The sequence below is a fragment of the Ziziphus jujuba genome, chromosome 8, assembly GCF_031755915.1.
Source record: "Ziziphus jujuba cultivar Dongzao chromosome 8, ASM3175591v1".
NCBI classification, from domain to species: Eukaryota; Viridiplantae; Streptophyta; class Magnoliopsida; order Rosales; family Rhamnaceae; genus Ziziphus; species Ziziphus jujuba.
The window spans coordinates 16,559,276-16,583,040 of NC_083386.1; the positions used below are offsets into that span (position 1 = coordinate 16,559,276).

General features: G+C 27.9%; 1 protein-coding gene across 4 annotated transcripts; it reads right to left on the reverse strand.

Annotated features, from left to right (window-relative positions):
- Positions 1 to 15,658: 15,658 nt before the first annotated feature.
- On the reverse strand, positions 15,659 to 20,133 carry LOC107413735 (thioredoxin-like 3-2, chloroplastic). 4 transcript variants are annotated; one of them, XM_016021779.4, is made up of 6 exons: positions 19,396 to 20,129; positions 18,927 to 19,001; positions 18,253 to 18,319; positions 16,523 to 16,540; positions 16,300 to 16,410; positions 15,659 to 15,944 (listed from the first exon to the last, which is right to left on the reverse strand). In XM_016021779.4, the coding sequence occupies exons 1-5, from the start codon at positions 19,725 to 19,727 to the stop codon at positions 16,306 to 16,308; spliced, it is 597 nt and encodes a 198-aa protein (XP_015877265.3). In that variant the 5' UTR covers positions 19,728 to 20,129; the 3' UTR covers positions 15,659 to 15,944; positions 16,300 to 16,305. The 4 variants fall into 4 exon arrangements, with proteins under 4 accessions (XP_015877265.3, XP_015877264.3, XP_060676005.1 ...); XM_016021778.4 differs by having other exon boundaries at positions 15,659 to 16,026; positions 19,396 to 20,128; XM_060820022.1 differs by lacking the exon at positions 16,523 to 16,540 and having other exon boundaries at positions 19,396 to 20,133.
- Between the last annotated feature and the right edge of the window lie 3,632 nt (positions 20,134 to 23,765).

Here is a 23,765-nt window from a genome sequence, read left to right on the forward strand (position 1 = left end):
GTGCTATTTCCTCTTAAAGTTTTCTTTAATGATTTTAAAGTTTGATTTGAATATTTTTACTAATCGAATTTAAACCTTTACTTTTAGTGTCTTTGATAATGTTTTTTTTATTTGCTTTGCATATTTCCACTAAATCTTCTTTACCCTTGGTTTGAAGTCTCACTTAATTCGTTGGATATGTGCATTCTTGCATTTAAAGTAAACTTTTTATAGTTTTTTTTTTTTTAAAAATTTTGGATGAGAAGATGGTCCATCGAGATTGTCAGACAATTCAGGCGTTACTAGAGTTTAAATGCAAATTTTGGACTTTTGTTTATTACTTCTTTTAAGCATTTGATAAGAGTATTAAATTTTGGTTGGATAAACTTTGTTTAATTTGAGAGCTTGGCCATGGACCTTCAAGAAAACTTCTTTTAAATCTCCTAAGTTTTGCTTTTGTTTTCAATATATGGCTTGTTTAATTGATAATTGTGTTGTAAATTGGTTTTAGATTTTTAATCCCTGAATGAAAGTTAAGCATGTTAAATCTTACTTAAGGCAAAAGCAATGTTCGAATTTTCTTTATATTTTTTCTTCCCAAGATTTGAGTTGGTTTTACCCTAACTTTGCAATCTTGAAAGAGAATCCTGATTTGAAATTTTAGTACCTTATCAAGATAGTGTCTGTGTATTGATTTTTAGTTTTAAATATGTGCATTGGTTCGTATTTGAAAGATATATCTTTGCTCTACTAAGCTTTCCTCCTTTGATTTGTACCAATTATATACTCATTATACCTTGTTTATCTTTTAGACTGTTTATGTGGAAATGAAAGTTGAGTTTTCAAATTTCTATATAGGTTTGGGAAGTTTGAAAAAAAGAAAAAGAAAAAAAAAGGAGAACTTGTTTAACTAGCTAAGCACCATGAATTCTACTCAACTCTAAAACTTGGGTTGGAATTGATTAAATTGGGTATTTGAGCATATTAAGGGCAATTGGTTGAAAAAGGACTATGGTGTGAGATGAGTAAAATGAATTTGAGCATGATTATTTTGGTTATCAATTTAGATATGTTTGGTTAAAAGATTAATTTAAAGATGCCTAGAACTTGTAGTGAGAGGCAATGTGTTAATTGATAGTTAAGGGAAGGAACTAATATCTTTAATGAGAGTTCAAAAGAAATTATTTGATTTTGGTTTTGGATCTATTAAAGTAAAAAGGACTTTTAAACTCTATTTTGGGAGTTAAGGCTACGTAAATAAATTCTCTTAAGGTAATTGAAGACTTACTGGACTTTAAAATTCTATTTCCTAAAGGTTAAGATTTGATTTCTTCTAAGCTTTTGAAAGACTTTTGGAAAAATTCAAAAATGCCTTTAAGGTTAAGCTTTGATCTTTTTATTTTTGGAAGAAAATTGTAAGTAATTTATTTTAAAAAGGTTAAGAAATTGATTTTTTGTTTGATTGAGAACTTTTTGACTTATTTTATAAGGTATTTGGGGTTTAAAATGATTAATTTTTAAGACAAGCTTTCAGAGGAGGTGTTTATGATTCTTTGTGCACCTTTAAATATATTTCTTAGAAGTCAAGCTACGGTTTTTGGACTGCAAGTTTTAAATTTTACTAAATATTGTAATTTGAATTGAAGTGTTACGGGATTAATTTTATGATTGGTAGTTGTTATTGTTGGTGATAAAAGTGACAATAAATTTGTAAGTACCAAAATTTCCAAATTTTGGAAATTTAATAGGAAGAGAAACTGTAGATTAAATGAGATAACATATGGTTAAGTTAATAACTTGTAAAGAAATAAAGGAGTATATATGGTTCACTTCACTACTGTTAAGTGGTTTTGGACTAAGAATTAATGATTGGGTTTTAAATAAAGTATCAGTGTTATACAGATGAAGGAGCACCACCACGTGACTGGGAAAGAGTAAATTTGATTGGAGATCCAGATTGTACTATGAGTGAGCATTATTTAGACCTTAACTATTTTTCAAAATATATGTATATGGAGGCATGTACTCCATTTATGTGTTCATGAGCATGAGATTTAGAATTGATATATGATTTGTATTAATTTTTAAATATACTTTTTGATGTTCAGTTTGTGAATAACATTTACTATTTATATACTTAAGTAAGGTTACTTTGAATATAATGTGTTCTAAATTAATTCGAATTGTTTTATATGTACAGTACCTGCATAGCATGCATTGAGAATAGCACATGTGATAGGATCCGCCACGAAAACCCTCCCAGAATCTTTCGGGTGGTCCTGCCTAATAAAATCCTACTGGACAATCCCTAGATGATATCAAATAGAACCTCACTTAAAACGTATACAACGAACACATACATTATTAATAATACCTCAATATATAAATATAATTAAATCCACAACAGCACAAAGTCTACAATCGACCTATTGTACCACGGGCCATAACTACATAAATAAGTAATATGGTCTCTACGAAGTCCAATATTTATATCAGAGCATTCTAAGAATATTTGCAAAATTTAGAAGTACAAATAAATAATAAATAAGTCTAGAAAGATAAAGATGGACAAAGAAAGATAGGTACAGCTGCTGCTGTGAAAAGAACGAATTGGCAACCGATGCCTGAGGTAGACTGCTACTAATTGTCTGGGCCTAGGGGAATAAATTTAAAACAAATAAAATGTGAGATAAAGTAATTTCAGTGACTAGCATAATATAATAGAAAAATAATAATTTATTTCCATAAAAAAATATTTCTCTCAAGACCACTCGTTCCACTCATTTGAAAAGTTCTTTGTTTAAAAATCATTTCACAAAATTCAAATTTGTACCCCAGTTTAATATCATAAAATCGATGTTCAAAAGTATAAAGTGAACAATCATTATAATATTATAAAATGTCTTAATCAAGATATAAATATTGAGCATAAAATATTATAACTGCAGTTCCACAAAATAAATATGAAAGCACAATAATAACCACAATATTTGAAAACCAACAATATACTCAAGCGTATACAATGTACTATTCGATGTAACAAACTGTAAACTGTGGAATTTACCCACCCCACGATTCTTAATATACGAAAGGCATTGTAGAAATAGTAAACCGTTGGGACATACCCAATCTCATGGTCTGTGACAATAAATAACTTATGAGATGAACCCCACCTCATGATACCGTGGCAATAATAAAGCTGTGGGATAAACCAAACTTCATGATATCGTGGCAATAATAAACCTGTGGGATAAACCCAACCTCATAATCCATGGCAATAAATAACCTGTGGACTGAACCCAACCTCATGGTACCTTGGCAAACCCAGCACGCTGTAATATAATACTGATATGAAATACTGGTACTATATGGTACATCAATTAAAAATAAATAATACAGTATCCATAAAACAATCTTATGAGTTCATACTTTTCCAATCGATACTGTATCATAAATCATAATTTAATATTCAAACTCAACCGTTTGTTTAAATATTTCAAAATTTCAAATCATTATTTTATGCTAAAACCAGAAATATGATAGCGAAATATATTTACCATAAGCCAATTTTAAGCACATAAAATTATAACGTATTTGAACATGCTTAATATCATATAATTTTCAATCTGCTTTCTCAAATCAATTATTTTCCGAAATGATTTAAAACCTCAATTCAATTATCAAGATATTTAAATACCACATCTATTTATGAACTCATTAAAATGGAAAACCGTTTAAAATATTGTCAAACGTCACATAAAATGGTGACACATATAAGTAAAATCAAATATTATATATGCATAAACCAAACATATCAATCAAATGGTATATACGTAAAATATTCGAAGCACATATATACTATACTATATACCCAAAATATTTAAAAAATGATATAACTACTCACAATACTACAGATGCTCACTCCTGCTCCACTGTAGGACCGTCTCTAGACTCAATACAAGTATCTGTAATATAAATAAAATATTTCTCAGGCTCCAATAACTAAACTAAAGACACTTGTATGAACCAAATGTCTTAAAATAATTTATACCACTAAAAAAGTTTCATAAATTGGACACCGAACGGTCCAATTATACTGCATACCCTTAGAACCCGGTACCCAAAATTGGGGCTTTTCATTCAAAGGCTAATCTTTCAAAATTGAACCTTCTAATAAGTCCTAATAATATCTAATAATATCTAATTTCACTAATCCAACTCCAATTTTAACCAATTTGACCAATTTTGTCCAAACACAGTCCAAATTTATCCAAAATTTAACTAATTAACCCAAAAATGGAAATATTATCTAAAGACATCCAAAATTTACCAACTTTATATTAATGGAAAGCCCAAGAGACAAAGAACCTATCAGTATCCTCACCTTGGTCCAAAGGTTCCTCTGGTGGCCGGAAAACTCGGTTGAAGCTTTAGCCGAACTCCCATTGTTGTATCTCTCAAACGGTGAGGAATCTGGGCAAAATAATCATGGAAATGAGCTTAAAAAGTCTAAAAATGGTGGGAAAGGTCTATGCATTTTCCTGAAATGACCGAAAAACAGCCAAACTGCCAGAAAATGCCAAACGGCTGCCGCCGACTTCAAACGGCCGATCCCGGCTTGTCCGTCGATGGTTTGGCCTGAAATTTGTCCTCGTGGTGATCTCAAGGTGGGTAAGGAGGGTTTCTAGTGCATGCATAAGGAGGATAGTCGGAATCGGGCAAAACAACAATGACTTGGTTAGGCATAAAATGGGTTCGAAACAATCCCAGTTCGGGTCCGTGGGTTTGGAGAGAAATTTCTTGGGTTTGGGTGATGAAATGGGTATTTTGAAAGCCTTGGGTCACTAACAGATGAAAATTTGGAACTAGTTTGGACACTGATATTAAAACTTTACATAACCATAACTTTTTATCCGTAACTCAGAATTTGGCATGCCGCCAATCTATGAACTTGTATCGAAAAGCTTTACACAATGGTACATTAGTCAAACCAAAAATCTTCTCCATAGAAAAAGTCAACTTTGGCCTAACATATTGTTTACTAGGTCAAACTTGGTCAAACCTTGTTAAATTGTACAACAGGGGTATTTTTGTATGGGTTGTTACAACATGAGTCAATTTTTATCAAAAAGATTTCTAAATGGATTCGCAAAGTGCATGGCCTAATTTTAAAAAACTATTTTTTAAACAAGAATTTGAACCCTAGAATAGGATTGAGGGCATATGGATATAAATATGATTGGTTATGAAAATGATTGATTATGATTCAATTATATCATATGGAATTTGTTTTTGATCTCTAAACTTAATCTGACCAACCTGAGGACTAGAAATAAAGCTGTTCTATGGCCTCAAATTGATCACCTAAGGAGACAAGCAAAGCTGTTCTATGGCTATAGGACTAATCATCATCTGAAGACAAACAAATATGATATTTGGGTATAGTTTAGTCCACAAATGTTGGAGTTGAAGCTTAAAGTATGACCAGTTCACAAATGTCAGAGTTGAAGGTTAACGTATGATGATTTCTGATAATATTGTTTACAATATAGGCATTTTCCTCCTATTTGATGTCAAGCATCTCTATCATGTAGTTGAAATGAGATTTGGTTATACGTGCCTTACATACTATCACTTATTCTTTGTATGTGACAATAGTTTTCCCCTTATCATGTCATGACTTGTTATTGACATGTGTATTAGGTAAATGATTTGCTTAGGAGAAACATATATTGATTTGTTCTCTATATGTGTTATATGCCAAGTAGTTAGGATTTTCTTATTTTACCAAAACCTTAACTCTGTAGCATGAGCATTGCATCTCACATAATGGTTATATACACTTGTATATTATTTGATGTTTCAAGACTATATATTTTGGTGTGAGTATCAAAAACCCCTCACTTAGTATTTGTACTACTACTCGCCTTTCAATTTCCAAACTCCATAAATAGTAGGGTGATACCACTTTTAGGGGAATGAAGTGAGCCCATCTGGATTTTCAGAGCAGTGTTGTGGTAGAAGTTGAATGTGATGTTGTTGTATTTGATGTTTTACTATTTTTATTTAGCGATTAACTCATTTCTGTATGGAGGTTGATTATGACTTATACCAAAAATTTAATTGGATTTATTTATGTACTATTTTGAGGTTAAGTAGTATTGTTGGTCTTGGACTTGTAACCTATAGTTCTATGTATGATGAATTAATATCTTGGTATGTAAGGTTAAGAATTTTATATTAATAATTACATGGCCCTTTGAAGTTGTTAAAGTATTATTGTTATTGGAGTTGTAACGAACCATTCAAATATTGAGGTAAATGCATAATTTGATGAATAGTCCTTCATAAAAAAAGAATACAAAACTGGTTGGACCGCTTAACTACATTAGGGTAGCTAACAACATTGCAATAAAATCTTGAAAAAAACTAAATTCTGACAAGGAAACTCAAACTAGTAATAGAAAAGAGGAGAGGGCCCTTTAAAAGCCATACAACTATTGTTAGTTTATTTTCTCTTGCTAGGTTTTAACCTTAAAAAATAAAAATAAAGATAAATATTGTAAATTAATATTGCTATATATGGTTTATCAATCCTACCCTTATATAGTCAATCATAAAGTAAGGTAAATAGTCGATTAGACCTTTATCTACCCTTATACAATCAATCATAAAGTAAGGCAAATAGTTGATTAAACCTTTATCTTATACACACACACACACACACACACACATATATATATATATATATAGAGAGAGAGAGAGAGAGAAAGAGAGAGAGAGAGAGAGAGAGAGAGAGAGAGAGGGAAGGATAAAAAGAAACTATTAGTATATCAAAATTAATTTAACTAAAAATACAATAGTTACAGGATTCATCATGGAGTATTTGTTACTAGACAAGTAATAATTTTAGTAAACATTTCAGATTTTAAATATTTATAATTTTTTTTTATATCTTTTCCAAAGTTTAACAATTAAGTTTTGTTATTTTTCATCAAATAGGATATAACTACTTAATTATTGCTCTCATGGCAATTAATAGATAGATGCATTTAATCATGTTTTAACTTTTTAAACTCTCTTTAATTTTCTTTTCCATTTTTTTTCCTTTTTCTAAGAATTTACCTTTTAAAAGCAAAACCTAATATATAAAAGTTAATCCTTTTGCCAGTAAATAATTATATTGGCACATGGCATATGGGAGACAATAACAATTTTTTTATCAATTCTTAGGCTGCAAATTTATTAACTACATTTTAACTTTTAAGCCTCCGTTTTAGTTCATACATAACATCAAAGTTTTTTTTTTTTTTTTTGGGGGGGGGGGGGGGGGGAATTACTGTTTCCATATTTTTAATTTAAGTACTTTTTTATTAACAAAACTAATTCTCAAGATTTTGGAAAGTTAAGAGAAAGGTGGTTAAATGGTTAAATTTTAGACTCTCAGAAATTCATTTGACATGTTCTTCTAATAAGAATCTTACCTTCGATTTAGGTGAGTATTTAATCCCGCACATTGAATCTTATATCCACACCACTTACCTTTCCTCTCACCCCATGTATTACCGAGCGTTCAGTAAGTAGTTCTTTTGTGGTGATAGCCTAAAAGCAAAGATTCTGTATATTAGTTTCTCTGTTTTTTTATATTTGGATTTCTTTCTCATTGTAGTGATTAGAATTTGTAGTTGGAGACTTGTACTTGAATCTTGGAGAACTTAGTAAACTTATTTCGAAGCTGAAATTGTATTTTTATTAGTGATGTTTACTTAAGTTTGGGATGCATTTATGGCTTTGTTAGTGGTAATGTGATTTGTTTTCAATAGTTTGTATGTTGTCGTTGCTTAGTTGTGTTAGTGAAACTAATGTCATGGGGCAATGCTTTTAGAGATAGGTTGTTGTCAACTTAGAATGGTTCAATCCATTCAAATCTAGTTATGTTCAACAAATGTGACGACTAGTATGAATGGGTGCAAGAGATACTGGGAGACTATTTAGTGTTTAATTCCACATCGTCTAGATGAGATATGGAGAATGATTCAAATATAATGATAGTCACTTTCTTAACATCAAGACTTTTTCAAAGTGGATAGCTTCAGGGTTGGCAAGAATTTTGAAATTAAGCGTGCTCAGACAAGAAAAAAGGTGACCTCCTGGCAGAGAGTGACAAATCCGACAGTGGAGGTAGGATATTACAACAATTATTTTGCTTGCACATATCTTGCAATCCAAATATACTTTAAGAATTTGTTTGACATATACTTAAGCTCTTATCATGTAATGGTGTTCCTAATGGAAAAGCTTGGCCAACAAAGTTTTCCCATTTAGATAAGGATATATGATATTATTAAAGCTTCTCCAATTGTTTTGTCCATTGTGAAATTTTGTATATCACATTATAAAAATAATAGTCATTTAGAAAAACATTTTCAATTGTCTATTTTTTGTATATCACATTATAAAAATAATAGTCATTTAGAAAAACATTTTCAATTGTCTATTTAAAAGCTCTGTCAAACTAATGTGGAAAAAAAAATGAATAAAAGCTAAAAAAAAAATGAATAAAAGCTATCAAGGTGAGTGTCTACTTGTGAAAAGTCTTTTAGACAGAACAACATTTAATAAATGAAAATTTAGATAAAATTATTGGTGATCAAATTTTAGGTTTAATGCTTATTAGTAACATTTGTACCAAATAGATTAAAAATCCTAACTTTTGCACTATATAGATAACAATCCACAAAGTCATTGGATTGTTTTTAAGCCTTCCTACTATTCAATTATTTCTTCATACATTCATATAATATTTTGTCATTGGATTGTTTTGTCTTATAGACCTTAATATATATAACTTTTGTGCTATATGGGATAGCCTTAATTCTACTAAATAAACTAAGCCTTAATTGCATATATTTCTTCGTTGGACATATATATACATAAATAATTACTATATGAATTTTATTATTAGTTAAAAGATATAATAGTAATTTTAATTTTAAAATCTTGATTATACCATAAGGAGACTCTACTAAGCTATTTTTGACTACTTCTCAAATTCTAGCATTTGGAGGGAGTAAATTATTAAAGAATCTAAAAAATATATATATTTTACAAACACTATATTTAATAAAAAATTCTTCCATAATCCAAAAGTGTGGGTTTAAAAGCAACCCCAAATGCACACTAAATGTAAAGCTTGAATTAGAAGAAATTATTTTGTAGGATGGACTTACCACCTCAATTATAGGACTATCCAATTAAAAATTGCTAATTCATTAAGACATAACACATCATCTTTACACATTGATTACATAACACATCATCTTTACACATTCATATAATCAATCTAAAATTGATAATTTTTTACTAATAAATCAATATGCTTAATATTGACATGTTTAACATATTCAATTTCTTTATAACGAATACTCTTTGTTTAAATTTAAATACTTTTAAAAGAAACAATACAATAAAAGCAAAAATATGTCAAAGGAAAGAAATATGTTAAAAACAAAAATTAAAAAACATTTGGAAAATATCTATAAAAAATTTTATTTTATGTAACAAAAACAATTATACATGTGTATTCTGTATATAATAATGCTTACATATCTAAAATAAAATTAACTTAAGCGTTTGTGTGTGTCTCTATATATATGTTAATTTTTTATGGTGCATACCTTTGCAAGTTTTAACTAGTAAATGTTTATTTCAAACAACATATTGCCTAATTTATATCCGTAAATTAAATTCTTGCATACATACACATAGTAGAAAAATTATATATATATATATATATATGCTACGTGGGCATTTATATCGTACACAAAGTTCAATTATTTAAAAAAAAAAAAACATATAATTTACCTATGCAAACATATAATTATACTTATTTAATTTCAATTTTTTTAATGCCATTTTTTCTTTTTAAAATGTTTAGTTTTAATACATATATATTTTCTATTTGCTTTTAACTTCTTTTTTCTTTTATTAATGTGATTGTTTATTTTTAAAATTTTATTTATTTATTTATTTTTGGATAGCAAAATGTTTTGGTTGAAATAAAGGAGTCCTTATTAGAAAATATTTTTGAGTCCTTACTAGAAAATATTTTTTAAATAAAAATTCTTTATAAGGAAGTGGAATATGTTAATAAGATAATATTAAGCAAATTGATTTATTAGTAAAAATTATCAATTTTGAATTTTAATTATGTGGATGTATTATAAAATTTTAATAAATTAACCGTTTTTGATTGGACGAGCCAATAAACGAGGCATGTACTAAATAATTTCTCTAATGAGAATACTAAAATTTAATTTTATGAAACTAAAAATATGTATTACAACGAATTCAACTAAATTTCATTTTAATGTTAGTAAAGTAGAATTACCATTAGTCAAAAAATTAATATTTGAATAATTTAAATTTCAAGTTTTAAATTTTCTAAAACGTACTAAATTGCAGTGCACATGTTAGGGATCAACAACTATTTAGCATATTCAGAGGTAGCATCACTGTGGTACAACCATCTTTATTGGTTTGGGACCTGTTTACAAGCTGTCCAGGCTTTTCAAGGGTTGTATGGCACCAGGCATATGCAAATCAAGAGCGCAACATATTCGTTTATTCTGTAGATTAGTTGCAAATTAATACTTTTTTAGTTTGAAAAAATCGTATTTTGAGCTTTCACATTATTCTAATTTAAATCCTCAAATTTTAACTTATTTCATTTAGATCTAATAAAAAATTTTGGCTAATGGTTATTGTTAATCCTAAATCTAATTATAAGGTACAAAATGCAAATTTATAACATTAAGATGTGTAAATTGCAATAAAAATTAAAATTAAAATATTTAAATTGCAACAAATTGAATCAAATTACATTTTAAATTTTTAATGTCGATCAAATAGGATAGAATCTATAACATTGCTAATTAAAAAACAATCATTGTTAACTATTAGAAACAAAAACATAAATAAATAAAATCAGGTCAAGATGTAACAAATTAAATTTGAAAGATTAAATTGTAATGTTTCAAATTTGATAATCCAAAGTGCAATTTTTTTTTTTTTAATCAAATTAGAGGGTTAGAGATTGCAATTGACCCCCTTTTTTTTTTTTTTTTTTTTTTTTTTTCCTTTTTAGCAGGTTTACCTCAGGGAATGTAAAAATCAATCTACATTCTGCCTAGGATTAAGGAAAAAAATTCCAAGAAAAATGTTGAAATCCAAGGCTAGTGAGAAAATATATTCAAACAGCTTTTTAACTTTATGCCACGACCAATTATCAAATTTTTTTTTTTTTTTTGGGGGCAATATGTCAACTTAAAAGTTAAAACATGTAAATTTAATAAAATAAATAATTAATTGTTAACCAAGGATTTTTTTTAAGAAAAAAAAAAAGGGGAAAATTTTACTGAAATTTTTTTATTTTCAAAGAATGGAAGAAATATTTTGATCTTAAATATAAACAGATAAAATTTTCAAAATTTCCATCAAAATTTATGATATTCTTAATAAAAGTTCTTTTGAAATTTTCATTTAATATCTATATTAATTTCTTTACAATTTTCTCAAAAAATCCATAATTTTGATAAAAAAAAATTTAAAATTTTCTTGAAGCTTTTAAAATTTTTACGGAAATTTCTATTAATTTTTTTTTTAATTTATCAAAAAATTAATAAATATTATTGATGTTTAATTATCTACCTACCCACTAATTACAAAATTACAAATATGCATGTAAAATGAATTATAAATATTATACTATAAATATTAAAATGTAAATAAATATTATAAAGATGTGTCCGGAACAAATTTTCTACAAAAATAGCTAAATAAATTGATAAAAGTTTATGGAATCTTTCTTGCAATTGCTTAGCTTTGAGTTATCTCCTTGGATTCTTTTAATCTCGTGTGATCTTTTATTACCTTCCTCTTCACTTATTTTCTTAGCAATATATTTTTGCGTCCTTTGAAGCACTTTAGCTAGTGCATGGGCTAGTTTTTTGGCCCAAATAACATATCAATGGTTCATAGCTTATTCCTTCAAGGAAAGCAGCTAAAGCCATTCGTTCTCACAAGGCATTCCACTTACACCATTTCACTACTTAATCAAGTAAGACACTCTTTCATTGTTTCATTGGGCTTTTGATTTATGCTCATCAGGCAATAGGATGGTTTCTTTACGACTCGTGCCCTTACAAACTATGCAATAAACATTTTTTTTTATAACTGTTTCAGTGATAAGATAATATCTAGCTATAGAGTCTTGAGCTGTCTTCATGTTGGTCCAAACATGGAAATGAGAGAAGTGCTTTCCTTATTCTATGGGGATGAAGATTATGACCTCCTCACTCCGTGGATAGAGAGCTTTTCTGTTATGTCAAGTGAGGAAAAGTAACTTCTTTGTTGTATTCAACCTCCCTCAAGTTCCTGGTATTTAGGAAAAACAGTTTCACAATGTATTCATAGCCCAATATTCTGCTATTTCTTAGTGTTTATCCAATTCCTCAATGTTTAACTTGATCTTCAATGCCACTCCACTTCATATTGACTAGTTAGTCACCTTGCTAGGATAATTACCTGGTCATCTTTTATTTTTTTCTTCTTTTTTTTTTTCTTTTTTTTTTTTCTTGTTGAAATAACCAATAATCTTGTTGTATGCTTAGGAAGTCATGTTACCCACTGAGCTAATCATCCTATTAGACATTTATATCTTATCAAAATACAAATAATTTTTTAATAATTTAATATAATGGGTTTTACCACTAACCTTTATTTATGTTAAACTTATTAAAGTAACATTAGCAACTAACCCTAAATATTATTATATAAAATTTTTAAAAAAAAATTGTATTTGATAATATATATTTTATATTTATTATTTTCAACTATTATTTTTCTTTTAAAACCATTATTTTATTTCAAAATAAGCTATTTTTATTCTATAATTTCATATTTTTCCATCATTTTAAGCTAATATTTTAATTTTTTAAAGAGAATTTAATATCCATAATTTTTTTTTGAAGGTTTTTCTTCTTTTTTTTTTTTGTTTTGTTTTTTTAATGAGAGGAAATGTCCTTGTAATTTTAGCAAAATCTAGGGGATCTATATATAAATTTGTTTTTGAATAAAGATAAAAATGGTAATTCAAAATAGATAACGATGGTGTTTGTTTAGTTAAAAGGAAGGTGTGAGTATAAAATTATTTTCTGCCCAGAGGTCATTGTAATTTTTATAAAAAGGAGGGGCGACCAGTGTATTTTGCACTAAAAAAATAAAATACGTTCGTTGAAAAATTAAAAGTTACCTATGAATATTTTATTTTCCTATAATTACATAAACATTTTGTTAAAAAAAAAAATAAAAAATAAAAAATAAAAAAATAAAAAAATAAAAAAAAAACCAACGTTGTCCCCCCCCCCCCCCCCCCCGGGGGTCATTTAGAAATCTTTTCCCACGTATCAGCAAATTATTTTAATATATATGACAAAGTGGTGTGTATATATATATATATATATATATATATATATATATTTCTTAATTATTTTTACAAGAATATAATCTCATATCACACATTATAGATGCAAAAAAAATATTTAAATATATTATTTTTCTTCCCCCTCTAAAAAACTTTCTTGCTCTAGACATAAAGAGAGCACTTCTCAGCCAAAAAAAAAAAAAAAAAAAACCCCTGACTTTGTTTAAAAATTTGTTTATGTATTTTAAACATAAAATATTCACAATTTTTTTGATATTTTTTGAAATTTTTATTTTTTCAAAAAATCTATAAAACATTTAGATTCCAAAATGAAGAGGTAAAATTTATGTGATTTTCATTGAAATTTTCAATATTTAATTGAAACAGTCCATTTATATATATCCATATCAATTTTTTTACATTTTGGTCAAAATTTTCATAATATTCATCAATATTTTTGAAAATTTCTACTTAAATTTTTGAAAATATCCAATAAATCTTTTTTTTTGGGCCAAAAAATTGCAAAAATATTATTAATATTCAATTAAGTTTATAAAACAAAATATTATATTTGAACCTAAATTAATTATTAAAGATATAGTATTTTAATTATTACTTTTTATACTTTATATGTAAAAATGAGAACGTAGTAGAAAAGTAGTTTTCAATCACCAAAGAACTATATATGATATTGAGATACCTGTCATAAATCATAATATAATTATAATAGTAATATCATATATGTTAACTAATAAATAATTTTACCAAATATGGATTCTTTTTTTAAAATTTTTTTTACCAATAATATTATACTATTAACCTCTACCATAATTTTATTAATTGAGAAAATATGATATATATTAAATATTTTTTCAATTTTTATAGTCAAATTAATAATTATTTGATTAAATAAATTAATTTTAAAGCTCAATAAATATTTCTATTTTTTTTTTTATAAATTTCTATCATTTTTTAAAAATCACATTCAATATTTCCATAGATACTGGATATTTGATCTCTTTTGTTAATACCAATTTTTAAAACATTGGTTTTAAACGAGCCATTTTATAAGAGTCATGCCATTTAATAAATGTAATAAATAATATCGTTTCTGTTTCCATTTTAGAGTGATAAAAACACTTTTACAATACATACCAAAAAAATGTAAAATCAATTTTCCATAATTTTGTGCTCAAAAAATTATCTATTTGGTGATTGTGAAAGAACTAAAAAAGCACCAATTTGGTGGTTTTTAAAAACTACTTTCTAAAAGAGAAATTATACCTAAAAATCAATATCCAAAAGGTAATGATCTAGCTGGAAAACTCTTATTATGCGAGACTTTCACTTGTCAACTTGAACAGTAAAAAATAACTACTTGTGTCAGATAATATTTGTTTTTTTGTTTTTTGTTTTTTTTTTTTTTGGTGGTAAAAGTCAGATAATATTTGTTATACTAGAAAAACAGAAAATTTTAACAACTTAAATCCCATAAATCATTATACATTTTGCATATTTTGAATTTTACCAGTCTTATATTACTTGAACTATCGTTTTGTTCCTTTTTTTTTATTTGTTTTTTGGTTTTTGTTTTTGTTTTTGTTTTTTTTTTTTCCTGTTCTTTTTTTTTTTTTTTTTACTTATAAATTTAACAAAATTAACTATGCAAACTCATGTAAGAAACTGCTTTATTATATTTTACTTCATCTTTAACCGGTGTGAAGGCCTAATTTTACCAATTTTATTAGACAAAATCACATGATTATACCAATATGTCAAGAAATGATAATTCAAGAGGCAATATCGCCATTTAATTTTATCTAATTTGGGAGGCAAAAGTGCAAAAAATGTGTTAGTTGGCAAGGTGTCATAAACCCAAAACAAAATAACTTTTTTCTTATATCTTTCAACCATCAATTGTTAGTCATATTTCACCTTGTAACAAACATTAAATAATAGAATTGATTTTTAGGAAACATTGAAAAAATTGATTCATAGAGACCTTATTTTATTCCAACACAGATTTACCATAGATCGAGTGTTTGAGATAACAGTAATGCTATAAAAACCAAAAGCTTCATCAAAATTCTTAACTAAATGACATATGACATTTGATATAGTCATTTATTATTTGATGTAAATTAATAATGTCCTATTATCATAGGAGTTAAAAACCAATGAAGTAATGACAACTCATTGGAGACCAAAATTTTGGTTTATAAATTTGATAAATGTAGGATTATCCTTGGAATATTTACTCCAATTTGAACTTTCCATGGTCACAAAAATTACAAAGATGAAAAAAAATAATAATAAAAAAAAAAAAAACCACTAGTGAGAACCGCATTACCAATATGGAAGATCTACATTCATCTTGCATGTGATCTCTATTTGAATATCAATTTGCTTCTCCTTTGCTCGTTTTCTTCCTTTTCTTTTCATTTTTTGGCATCCAAATAGCGGTCTTCTCTGAGTAGCATGTCTGTTCCCAACATTTTATGGTTTTCATATAAACTCTACCATTCTCAAGAGAAATAAGCTGCAGCTATCTACTTGAAGAGTTTCTTCCCCATACCATATCAAAATAAAAAAATTGTTGAAAAATGAGGAAAAACGGAAAAGGGTGATGTATTATAGATGTCTAATAAATAAATGATCAAGAACACATCCTGTAAAATTCTACATCCTTGATTAGAGCAAAGAGTTGAAACATAAGGCAATTTCCATCTATATTCTTCTGTGAATTGAAGTATATATTTTTTAAAAATTTACAGATGTGATTTCAAGTTAATGAAACTGAAACACAGAAAATAAAATATGAAAGTTGCCTGTCATACCATAACTCACAAGGTACTCCCATTTTCTATCATATCACGAACTTCATTAAGTACTAAGTATGCTTTGTGCCCGCCGATCACCTCAGCTTGTTTCTTTCCATCCTTCCACAGCTGCAAAAAGATCAACTCGGTTCAATGATACCAAAAAAAGTTCCCCAAACAAAAATATACAAAATGTGATATAACAAGTATCCCAAAGACATCATACTGATAAGGAAATTACCTGTATGGTTGGCATTTTCTGCAGAGATTTTGGAGCCCACCAGATAAATATATGCATGTAAAAGACATAATTTTCAGTAACATTTGCAAATATAAAACTCAAATGCTGCAAGGTTAACAGACACTACTACCATCAAGTATTATTATGCGCAATGAAAGCAAAGCAAGTTCATAAACATAATCAATTTATGTGGTAAATTTTTTAAGATAGGTATTAAAAAGATTTTTGGCCCACTACTGCTTGAAACGTTGGCATAAAATTCTGAGCGGACACATTATGCTAAAATAGTTGATTTTATGAAGTTGATATCGATGATATAACCATAAGTGCTAAGCAAGTATACTTACTCGGTATTCATCTTGCTTCCAACATCATTCCACCAACCTATATTCCTACTCTATATTTCTTGAAACATTCATTAGATGCCCATAGCTATAGAACTAGTTACCCTGAATATTGTTGCTTCATTAATCTAAGACAGATTTACCTGAAGTTGAATTCCATGTTAGCCAATTCTTTGAAGCTTACATGGTTTTTTTCATTGTGCTCATCCTATTCATTATTTTAATAAATACATTTTCAGCCTAAATAGAATGTTTAACAATTAATTGATTTAATTTTTTCCGTAATAAATAAAATGACTTCAACAACCAACTTACACCACCATTTTGGATGACAATTGATCAAAGAAGTCATGCTCTCCTACTCCTCATCGATGATAAATTGACTCTCATTTTCAGTATCTTTAAAATGAAAGAAAGAACTTCTAGTGAAAAGGAACACTGGATGATAACATTTCCAGTTGACTTCGAGTTTTCATATACTACCAGTGGATTTAGAGTTTGTTCTTAGACTGATCAGTTCAGAATTTTGTATACATAGAATATAAAGATCCATGGCAGTAACTGAATTGGTAACTTCGAGGAGAAAAGGAAAAAAGGGAAAAAAAATAATAATAATAAATAAATATGAACCAGTAAACTTAAATTTATATGGGACTCAAAACTTTCAGAGAAGAGTATAAGAGGCATAATCAAGCTAAAAATCTTTAAAAAATTACAAGAGAAGGTCAACAGTCTGAATTAATTTGTACCGTTGACCAAGGTTGTTCTTTTATTCTTATAAACGCTAGCCGCAGTTAAATTAATAAGTTTATTCCTATACATTGATATATACATACAAATGATTTCGAAAAATCATCTCAGCCATTGAGATGGCTTCATCCAACAGTGTACAAAAGATTGAAGGTTGTGATGATTTGTGACGTCTCATATCCATAACTGTTTTTAACTTCCAATCTTTCATGTATCATTGAATTAGACCATTTCAATGGTTGTGATTATTTGTCAAAACTATTTGTCACAAACACAGGTACAGGGAACACTCTCCCCCTAATATTTCCTTTTTTCGATAAGCAGATTTTCTTTTCTTTTTTTTCTTTTTTTTCTTTTTTCCCCCCTCTTTTGAACTGCTTGAATCAGCAGACTTTAGTAGGCTGTTAGGCAGAGCATAGGCTCTGAGTTCAACCGACCACTAACTTAACTGCTTTAGATATTCTAAACTATATTTCATATTTTAGAAAATTGATGGCTGATATTATTAGTTCAAACATATACCTACTATGCTTACAACTAGATGCAATTCCTAGTACAACAAGAATAAAGACAGAAGACGCCAGAAGATGCCAAAAGAAGTAATAATGGAAAATAGTAAGGTTATCAAAGACTTACAGTAACACCAGCACGAGCTACAAGCTTGTGTGGAACTGCATTGACATCAACACAATAGAACCGCAACCTATCAAGTAAATCTTTGTTAGATTTACAAGCCAGCTGGACTAATATCAAATGTGTTATCTGACAAAGAGAGATCTGAAGATATGTAAAAATGCAAGAAAATTGCCAGCTTCATCTAAAAAATATTTGAAAAACTATTTTTTGGGTAATATACAAATATGAAATAGAAAGTAGGAAAGGAAAATCTTGAGCATGAAATACAATCCATAGAGAATACAGAAGCAAGATCTGCAGAGGAAATTGGTGAATCCCAATAAAAACTAAGTCACAGAAATAAAGCAAAAGGAAAATGTATAAAATATCTGAACCTCCAAACAGTATCCAACTGTGCAATGGGTGCTGTGCCTCCCCTTATTGCAACAGTACTATAGCCGACAAAAAATGAAACAGGACTTGCTGGTTTTCCACCATACAAGACAGTAAACAAAGACTCAAATCACATTTTCTTCCGGTTTCTTATTATTAGTTGCTGACGATTCATAGAGAAGGCTCACTGATTTGTTTGGAACTTGGTCCTTAAAGATTAAAAAAAAAAAAAAACTTACACGGACTAGGCAGTACATGAAGGAATACTACAAATAGAGTAAAAGAAAAAACCAAAAGTTTACCTCGGATAATAATCGGCTGCCAACTTTTCCAGCTTTGGTTTCAAATATATGCATTTCCTGCACCAGCCTGCCATCCTAAAGACACATATTAAACTCAGTTCAGTATCCCATTTTCAAGCTTTGCAAAAATCAAATAAAAACAGTTACTTTTAATCAAGTCCTAACAAAGCTCAAGGTTTCCTCTCCAAGAGGACAAATTCCAATTTCACCAATTCGAAAGTATCAATAAGAAAAAAAAACTCTTATCGGATAAAACTTTCCAGGTCAGAAAACAATAGGCATAGACATTTCCCAATAAAGCCACGAAGAGAAACTCAAATCATTCCCACAAATATCTTGGTTTGACCCACAAAATTTCCAATGTACCATATACCCAGAAGAAAAAGAAATACCCACAAGAGAAAAATAAAGACTTTGATAATTTCCCACAGTTTTCATAGAAACCATACATTCCAACTGGAAAACTGACCAAACAACGATGACCGATTCTTCGAGCTGTTGTGCTTCAGCAATGACCCGGTCAAACTGGCTCTCGCTGGAAATGGCGGTGAGCTCCACGGACACCGGCGAGTCATCAAGCCCGTGCACAGACCCTTCTCGTCCCAAAGCATTTAGCACACCGATCCGAGCCTCGGTTCCATCAAATTTACAGGAACAAAGCAGAGAACGCGAAGACGAAGAGGAAGACGCTCTGACGCGTAGAACCAATAGATCAGAAGAGGCTTTGGACGAGTCACGTGACGGATCACGTGGTACTATGCTTCTCAGGAGTCGGACAGTTGGGTTCAGTCGTACGGACATGTCGTAGAGAGAGAGAGAACTGAGAAGTAATCGAAATTCTCTTCCTCTATTTTTCTGTTTCTTTTATGCGAAAGGAAAAGTTTGGGACCCGTTTGACGGAGGCCGTTGTGTCGAAAGCAAGAAGGGGGTGAAATTGAAACCGTGAAAGAGAGCTCGGCCGGGTGCTTGATCGCACGCGCACATGGCGCGCGTCAAATGAAGGCGGCTGTGTTGGTGGGGTCCAGTTGATGATCATGTCCAACTGGTGAATTCTGAAACAGGACTAAGCCTAACCGCGTCGGAAAACCAACCGAAAAAACTTGCAGTGTCCGTTGGATCGACTAGGAATTTGACGGCGGTGATTGAAGTTAGCACTTTGCCGCGGTCGAAGGCCACATGTCTTGCCACGTTGGAAATCAGTTTCTTAACAAAAAGTGCTATTTTTATCATTTATCAGGTTAGACTAATGTATGTATCAACCGAAACGTGTAGGATATGATTTTGAAAAATTGTTTTTACAGTACCAAAAATTCTATACAATCTCATTTTTCATACAATATCTTTTCAATATATAAAAAAATATAAAATTATTTAATATAATATTTTTAACGTTTAAAAAATCTTCAATTTTTAAAATTTTTAAAATTATATATTTTTTATAAATAATTTACAAATCAAACACAAACCTTCCTTTACGATCGAATAAAAGGTTTTAGGAAAAGACTATTAGTTACCATTATGGTTGAAACCTAAATCTCATTCTAAAATTCCAATTAAAAAAGCTTTTTTGATAAAAAGTAACTGATAGTTAAAATTTCAATTGAAAACTAAATCTCATTCCACAGTTCCGATTAGAATACATTTGGGTATAAAAAACTAAATTGACATATTTTATAATGTAAGATGCTTAATATTTATACATTTATACAATATATTATAAATAAGAATCAAATATTATAAGAATGTACAAATGGATTTTTCTGAATAATTAAAAAATTTTCAGTTTTAAATTTCAAATTGAAAACAAATTTCAACACACCAAGACCAAATATAGGAATGTTGTTTCAACCTAACTAACTATGGAAACTATTGAAATTTCAACACAACAAGATCAAATGTAGGAATGTTGTTCCAACCTGACTAAGCATGAAAACTGTTGTTCTATGCTAGCCATTGGTAAGGGATAAAAAAGAAAAGCCAAACTAAAAATTACGAAACAACATGAACCATAGCAAAATAAAAATAAAAAAACTAAATATATTTTATTATTTTATATTTTTGAGATTTCATAATTTGTATATAATTTTTGTTTCTGTAACTCTAATTCATAGTTGGAGTATGAGCTAGATGGAGAAAAATATATATTAATGATTATTATTTGAGAGAAGAATGAAACTGTATAAAAAGATTATTCAAATAAGTTTAATTATTAAATATCTTTAATAGTAATTTTAATGGGAATAAAAATATAAATTAATAATAGAATTATATAAAATCTGTTTGGTAGTGCAACTAAAATGTCTCTATAATTTTATGAAAATATTAGTATTGACAAAAATATAAAAAGAATATAGAAACTATAAATATTTAACTTGCAACATAGACTTTTACATATGAAATATTTAATATAGTAAAACAGAATAAATACAATATTTAAAATATAATTGTTAATAAAATAGTCTTAAAATATCAAAAATTATTGTATACAAAATTAATACAATGCTTGTTGGCATCGTTATATAATAATTTTGATAAATAATATTAAATAATTTTGATAAATAATATTAAAAATATATGAAGTTAATATAATTTATAATATATCATCAATACATAAAGAATTTTTTTATGGTCTAAATTGATGACAATATTCAAATATATGATGTGCATAACAATATGCTCCAACTCATTATGTTAGAGAAATTTTTCATATAATTGTGAATATACCAAAAATATTTTTGTCAATAAATTTTAACTATTTGGATAAATAAAGAGAAATATGGACTTATCCAAATAAAAGTATAATATTCAGTTGAAGACATATGATAACCAAAAAACACAAATTTATAATCATTTTAAGAATTATATGATCCCATATAACCAATTGAATACATATTTGGAATTCCAGAATATTCATGATGGAAATAACTTGTATACTTAAGTTCATTTTATCAAAAGAATCTTCAGTACAAATAGAGTATCAATAATAACTTTTAGAAGATTTTTCATAAATTAACAACATCAAATTAATAATTCCGAATTCAAATCCAAAGAAAAAGAAATAAAATCCTATGTGTTAGGATTAAAACACATGGCATGCTATTTTGAGCCCAATGATTAAAATCCTATGTAGCATATGTATATTGATTTTCACATGTAAATGAAGTTAATGGTTATTTGCTTGGTTCTAGATTAAAATTTAATATTTTTACTCTTTCCATCAATTTCTTTTCAAAATTTTTCATCATAAAACATATTCAAATAATAAAAAATTTTAATTCATGATTGAAAAGCTATATCTTTTACTAATAATTTATGATAATATTGATATTTTCTACTTATAACCAATATTTTCATACACATTTTCATCAAAATTTGTACTAAATCCTCAGTTTCCGTTGACAATTCCAATCTCATCGATATTAACAACTTGGACAGATATATCTTATACCCTTCTATTGATGTTGAGGGTATTAAAATTTTGACAATCTGGATGATTTTTCTTCCTTGGTCCGACTAATATGCACATTCAAAACTGATTATCAAATAATCTAAAATTACCTTTTTAGTAGTTGATAAAGTTTTAAAATTTTATTTGCAAGAATTTATATTCTCTACCGACCAAATGCTAGTTTTTGGGATCCTAATTTTAGCGTTTATAATTGTCTATAATTAAAATATCAATTTTAACCATTACTAAATTATTAATGTCATTATTATCTTAGATATATTGGTGTTCTATTAAACGGCGTTATCAATTTTTTCAATTGAATTTGTTGATGCTGATGAGTTGACGTTAAAAAATAATCTTAATTTTTTTTTTTTTAAAAAATTTTTTGGGCTAGCCATTGACGAATCAGATGTAATAGGTATGATCAACTTTTTTAATTCTTTTTTTACTTATAGTTCCTTTTTTTTTTTTTTTTGGGGGACATTTACTATAGTTGTGATGAAAAGACAAAATGTTTTAATTATTTAGTTATATATTTTACATATAATAAAAAAAATAATACTTCAAATAGAGAAATGATAATAAAAAGTATATTTTTAGTCGTTAAATACAGTAATAGTAATTAAAAGCTATTATTTATTAAATATTCAAATATTGATTTTGAATCGTACCACAATTATAAAATAATAGTTTACTAAATATTTAATTAATTCTTTTTGAAGCTAATTACTTCTACAATATATTTCAAATTTATTTTCTTAAAAAGTTACAACTATACCAAACTAAATCTAAAACTTTTATAACTACTAGCTAGGATACCTGCTGGAGCCACAGACTGACATGAGGTGGCCATGACCCCTCCACCTCTTGCAATTGCTTTTAATAGTTTAGTTAGTTTCAAAAAAAAAAAAAAAAAAAAAAAATTAAATTGTATCAACTTATCCTCTTTGGTCTCTCAAAATAAAATTGATTTCTTTTTATTTTTATTTTTATCATATATGTTAATTTTTTTTTTTTTAATTCAGTATCTTCAATATCCTCCTAGTTATTACATATAAATAGTTTATCAATTGAGTCAATTTCATTTATAAAGGTGTTTATCAATATATAAGTGATCATTTTATCCAATAACCAAACCGATTCAACATTGGTTAGTTTTCTAAATTTTGCCATCCAAACCCAATTATTCATCCAATCTACAGTAAATCAGTTTGGATCTTTGTATAATTATTTTTTGCTTTTAGTTGGATCGGATTGGACATTAAATTGAATTGCTTTATTTTTTTTTTTTTGGCTTTTTCAATTTTTTGGACTTTTTTTTTTATTTTTTTAAAGTTTTTTTTCATTTTAAATTACCTGAATTTTTTTACATTAAAAATAGTGAGTGCACC